General features: G+C 34.0%; 1 protein-coding gene across 1 annotated transcript in view; it reads right to left on the bottom strand.

The window, feature by feature from the left end:
• The window catches only part of UNC13C (unc-13 homolog C (C. elegans)), a 690,296-nt gene that overhangs the window by 145,817 nt on the left and 540,403 nt on the right, over positions 1–4,076 (bottom strand). Inside the window, exon 19 of the mRNA XM_011986478.1 lies at positions 3,456–3,582. Coding sequence (XP_011841868.1) covers positions 3,456–3,582 — 127 coding nt within the window. The remainder of the gene's footprint in view (positions 1–3,455; positions 3,583–4,076) is intronic.

Raw genomic sequence — 4,076 nt, 5'->3', positions numbered from 1 at the left:
TGGATTTTTTGTGTGTAAGCATTGTCAATGAAAAATTATGGAAACTCTGGCTGATCAGATATATATATAGAAATATAGATACCTATATAGATAGATATTGCTAAATGTTTTATTCATATTTCTCAAACTTCTTTGTTTTTACTATTTTTTTGGGGGGTCTGAGTTTTCAATTCATTGCTGAAGAAGCATAATCTCCAGATCGTCATTTAGTCTTGTTGTCTGGTAGCCTTTAATTTTTTGATGAATATTATATATTGCCCATGAAAAATTGTGGACCTTTGATCTAGACAGTGTTGGGTTTTAGATTGATCTCTTTCCACTTTGCTGTTATTTCTAGGGCAGAGACCTTCAAAGATCTCATCTGAAAGCCTGGAGTTGTTTATAATGTTCCTTCGTTCTTATTTTTTGTACACAAGTATGATTCCATTTATATAAAGCATAAAAATCTATAAAACTAACCTATGCTATTAGGCATCAGATGGTGGTTACTGCTACAACAGGAGAGGTTGTTACTGTAAGTAGGCACAAAGGGGACCAGCCTTGACCTCTAACATTTGTCCCTTCCGCACTATGAGACTGCTAACGTATCTACTTAGTTCCAAATCTCTTAGTGCCCACTTTCTACTTGATTTTTTTTCTGCCCCAATCTCAACACGTAGGCAAATTAGGCATCAGAAGATGCCTTCAGTGGGAACTGCCTGTGGAATGTTGTGCTCATATCTCTGTGGTTTGCTTTTCTCTGGGATCTTGGTCTCACAAACCCAAGCAGCCTTCATAGCACCATCACCCATATTGTTTCTCCAGTCCAGGAAGACAGCTGTAAACTCTGAGCTACTGTTGGCCATTTGCTCTGCAAGCACTGTATTGCAAACTGGCAGATGTATGGGGGTGAAGAACATGGGAGAGAAGATGCAACAAAATACAGGACTCATCTTAGTGCATTTCTCTTTTCTCAGAGATCTTAGATTCTCAAGTTGCCTTTGTTGTCTTTCTGATGCTGTTTGATTTTTTTTTACCTTTTTTTTTTTTTTTGGCCATCAGGGAACATATTAATCTGATTTTAGCTTAGTGTAGAGTGTTTAGACAGAGCCAGAAGCAGAAGTGTCTGGAAAATAGCTCCTCTGTTTTACTTTCCTATTCCTTATCAATGATACTACCAACAATTTAGGCATACAGACCTCATGCTTAACTCTTTCCTCTTTCTTGTTTTTTTTTTTTTTTTTTAATTTTTTTTTTCATTTCAATAGGTTTTGAGGGGAACACGTGGTGTTTGGTTACATGAATAAGTTCTTTAGTGGTTATTTCTGAGATTTTGATGCACCCATCATCTCAGCAGTGTTTGCTATACCCAATGTGTAGTCTTTTATCCCTCAGGCCCCTCCTGCCCTTTCCCCTAAGTCCTCAAAGTCCATTGTATTATTATTATGCCTTTGCTTCCTCATAGCTCAGCTCCCACTTACAAGTGAAAACATATAATGTTTGGTTTTCCATTCCTGAGTTACTTCACTTAAAATAATGGTCTCCAATTCCATTCAGGTTGCTGTGAATGTCATTATTTCATTCCTTTTTATGGCTGAGTAGTATTCCATGGTGTGTATATATATACACACACACAGACACCACAATTTCTTTATCCACTTGTTGATTGATGGGCATTTGGACTGGTTCTATATTTTTGAAATTGTGAATTGTGCTGTTATAAACATGCACGTGCAGAGATCTTTTTTGGTATATGACTTCTTTTCCTCTGGGTAGATACCCAGAAGTGGGATTGATGGACTAAATGGTAGATCTACCTTTAGCTCTTTAAGGAATCTTCACCTTTCCTCTTTTTTTTAACCCCATATTTTTTTAATTGACAAATTCTGTAAAATCTGTCTTCAAAATTTCTCTTCCATGTCTTTACCCTTTGTGTACGTACTGCAATCACTCTACATTATCAGTTTATTTAACGTGAAGACTATAATTTTTACTGTATTTAAGTATGTTTTATTTGACAAAATAAGTTGTATGTATTTACTGAGTATAACATGTTGTTTTGAAATACATATACATTGTGGAATGGCTAAATTGAAATAATGAACAAACGCATTTCTTCACATATCATTTTTATGGTGAGAACATGTAAAATATGTTCTCTTAGCAACTTTTCAGAATACGATACACTAATTATAGTCACCATGTTGTATAATAGATCTCTTGAACTCATTCCTCCTACTTAACTAAAATGTTGTATTTTTTGACCAAAATCTCCCCAACACCCTATACCCAATAGTATAGCATTTTTAAGTTATCCCACTGTCCCACTACTTCTTATATACTTTGTATGAGAAAAGTTGTATTAAAGGGCTGTTCTAATTTCATCTCTAAATCACTTATTACCTTCTAAATCTCTTCTCTGCCCCCCATTCTTTGTCTCTTCCATCTCCCACAATACCTGATGAATGTGGTACAAGCTTCACAATATTTATTTATAACAATCTGGCTTAAAACTACTTTTCCTACATTATTTTTAAAAACATTACTTTGTACTAATTTTATAAAAATACAAATATGCCTCACTTCCTATGGACGATAGCTCATATATTCTTACCTCCATAATTATGCTCATAACTTTCATTTTCATCTTAATGCTTTTTCTCCCTTTCCTTTCTGTAACCTGGTAAATTTTATAAAGTCTACATCAAATGCTATCCCATCCATGAATATTGTGTGGAGGTCCCCAAACAGAGGTAATTTCTCTCTTCTGTGAAACCCTATTGCACTTTGCTTATGCTCCTTAAATTAGCACACATTTCATTCTGCGTTGCTTTATCATGATCTTTGAGCGTATCAGCATCTCCTAGAGTATATTCCTTTCAGGGTGGGGTCTTTAGCTTCTTTTCTATTGCTCTACAGCACTTGGCAAGTGCCTGGCATAGGGAAGACCTCTTCAATAGAATAAAATAGAATTCTAATACATACCAAATGCAGAATATTACATGAGTCCTTGTGTGATTATAAATGTGTTTGAAAGAGGCATATTTATGAAGAAGTTCCCTGTTAAACCACTATTTCTATTTTAGAAATACGAATTCCTAAGATAGTTACAAGTTTGAATAAAAAGGAAAATGTGAATATATCGGTCAATATACAAGCACTATACTTTCTCCTAAAAAAATCTGTGTTCTGGTACTTTTACAGAAAATCATTCATTTTATCACGAGCCACGTCTTATTATATATTTTTTGTCTTTGAGTCGACTATCCAGGTAGGGCATATTTGAAATATGCAACACAATTTAATTAAATATGGTTCCCAAAGACATGCAAATCCTGTAATGTCAACTTCGTAACAGAAATTTCTTCATTCCAATGAAGATTATGTGAAGAGATTTTAGTGCTGCACAATTCAGGTGTAATTTTACAGGACTGTGAATTAGATCTGAGGGTGTGTGTGTGAAAATCACTACTTACAAGGAGTATTCAGGAACAGCATCCTTGAAGGCGGGAAGTTCACGCACATATTCATTATAAAACCATTTAACTTTGAAATGCAAGTTCATATAATCGGTGCTCTTGCATAACCGCTGATTTTCATGTTCTATAACAGATAAAATCAAATATTTAATAAAGCTTGGTTTGCCAATAATGCTGCTATGTTCCAATCTATTTTTATTAATAGAATTTCTAAAAGGAAGAAAATAGTATATTAGATGTAAAGGTATAATGAATTGCTAAAAGCAGACCTAAACTTTTACAAAATAAAGAAATAATTATAAGTCCCACATAGAATAGGTCAAGCAGTAATGTGAAATAACTTCAATGTTCTAATCCATCTTACTAAAAAATGTGAAAAGTCTGATGTAGTTACAGAGTAATAACATACTAAAATTTCTCTATTTATCTGCAAATGTTCATATTTTCACTGCTTTTAGCTTGATGCAAAGTGACAGAGAGAATTAAAATTCTAAGCATGCATAAAACATGAGTCAGGAGCTATAATCATTGATTAATTAGTAATAGAGATATGAGGTGAGTAGATCACATTTCTGGCCTAGTTATTTACCCCCTAAAGCATTAAAATAGTTGAAAAGG

Source organism: Mandrillus leucophaeus, unplaced genomic scaffold (genome assembly GCF_000951045.1).
Source record: "Mandrillus leucophaeus isolate KB7577 unplaced genomic scaffold, Mleu.le_1.0 Scaffold108, whole genome shotgun sequence".
Classification (NCBI taxonomy): Eukaryota; Metazoa; Chordata; class Mammalia; order Primates; family Cercopithecidae; genus Mandrillus; species Mandrillus leucophaeus.
This window is presented reverse-complemented; position numbering and strand designations above follow the sequence as displayed.